This window comes from Rhincodon typus, chromosome 5 (genome assembly GCF_021869965.1).
Source record: "Rhincodon typus isolate 14 chromosome 5, sRhiTyp1.1, whole genome shotgun sequence".
In the NCBI taxonomy this organism is placed as follows: Eukaryota; Metazoa; Chordata; class Chondrichthyes; order Orectolobiformes; family Rhincodontidae; genus Rhincodon; species Rhincodon typus.
This window is the reverse complement of record NC_063336.1, coordinates 8,092,677-8,094,531: the sequence shown is the minus strand read 5'-3', so window position 1 is coordinate 8,094,531 and position 1,855 is coordinate 8,092,677. Positions and strand designations below refer to the sequence as shown.

At 49.9% G+C, this 1,855-nt stretch overlaps 1 protein-coding gene across 1 annotated transcript in view; it reads left to right on the top strand.

Moving 5' to 3' along the window:
• The window catches only part of LOC109922547 (poly [ADP-ribose] polymerase 1-like), a 16,241-nt gene that overhangs the window by 9,214 nt on the left and 5,172 nt on the right, over positions 1-1,855 (top strand). Inside the window, exon 5 of the mRNA XM_048596654.1 lies at positions 728-857. Within this exon, the coding sequence (XP_048452611.1) occupies positions 728-857 (130 nt within the window). The remainder of the gene's footprint in view (positions 1-727; positions 858-1,855) is intronic.

Here is a 1,855-nt window from a genome sequence, read left to right as displayed (position 1 = left end):
GAGAGGATGGGGTTTGTGGGTGGGGGTGCGGGTTTGGAGGAGAGGATGGGGTTTGTGGGTGGGGGTGCGGGTTTGGAGGAGAGGATGGGGTTTGTGGGTGGGGGTGCGGGTTTGGAGGAGAGGATGGGGTTTGTGGGTGGGTGAGCGCGTTTGGGGAGGGGTTGGGTTTGTGGGTGGGGGTGCGGGTTTGGAGGAGAGGGTGGGGTTTGTGGGTGGGTGTGCATGTTTGGGGAGGGATGGGGTTTGTGGGTGGGGGTGCAGGTTTGGAGGAGGGGGTAGGTGCTGTTAGGAATAGCTCACTCTGGGGTATCTTTAATCTCAGGGCCTGGCCATTCAGCTCACAACCCGGGGTCACACCCACAAACAAAAACACATGGATTTTCGGGGAAAACTTTACCCTTCTCCCTCAGCTGCTCATCCCCCCCACCGAGGAATGTTCTGCAGGAACTATCTCGCTTGCTGTCTCTCTCCTCCTGTCTCCCCCTCAGCGCCCCCCTCCCCCTCTCGCTCACTCTCTTGCTTGCTCACTCTCTTGCTCGCTCACTCTCACTTGCTCTCTCTCTCGCGCGCTCATGCTCTCTCTCGTGCTTGCGCTCTCTCTCTCTCTCGCACACTCTCACTCACTCACTCTGGCATTCTCTTTGACAGTGTTTTTCCCTCTCTGTCTTTCTGTAGGAACTCTCTGAAACTGTCTTCCTTTCTCTCTATCTCTGACACTCTCTCCCTCTCTCGCTCTGCAGGAACAGAACCAGTTGATCTGGAATATTAAAGACGAGTTGAAGAAGTGTTGTTCTACCAATGATCTCCGAGAGCTTTTAATCGCCAACAAGCAAGAGGTGGCATCGGGAGAGGCGGCTGTAAGTGACTTCTGTCCTCCTTCTGTGTCTCTGTCAGACAAGGGGCTATCAGCCCAATGGCTGGTGAGAATCTGGACCCTGTCCTCAGCCCAGTCGGTGGGTCTGAGACTGAGATCAATCCAGTTTGAATGTGACTTACTGTCAACTTCACATTGATGGCTGGGCTCGGTTCTACAGTCAGAGAGATTTAACATCACAGAAAGTGGCCCTTCAGCCCATCATGTCCACCCCAACCACCAAACATCCATCTATCCTGTTTCCTGAGGAAGGGTCACTGGACCCAAAACGTTAACTCTGATTTTTCTTCACCGATGCTGTCAGACCTGCTGAGCTTTACCAGCAACTTCTGTCTTTGTTTCTGATTTACAGCATCCACAACAGCATTCCTGTTCTTTTGGTTTTTAACATCAATGGTGAATCTCCTTTGTCCTTCCAATAGTACAGTGACCAGAACTGCACACAGTACTGCAGCTGTGCCTTAACTAATGCTATATAAAACTGCAACATAACCTCCTTCCTCATGTATGCAATGTATTGATGAATAAAGACAGTTATCCCACGCACCTTCCTAACCACCTTGTCCACCTGTCCTGCTGCATTCAAGGATCTATGGACTTGCACAACAAGATCCCTCTGATCCTCTGTACTTCCTAGGGTCCCACCATTCATACGTTTTCCTTTGCCACGTTGGTTTTCCCAAAATGTGTCACTTCTCACTTTTTAGGATTAAATTCCATTTGTCACTGTTCAGACCATCTGACCAGCCTGCCTATGCTGTCCTGTAGTCTAAGGTTTTCCTCCTAACTGCTTACCACACCACAAATTTTAGTGCTATTTCTGAATTTACTGATCATTCCTTTTATATTCATGTCTAGATCATTAATGTACACAACAAGCAGGAAGGGACCTAGCTGTGAATCATGAGGTACATCCCTGGCCACAAGCTTTCAGACACACACACAAGCACAGACACACACACAAGCACAGACACACACACA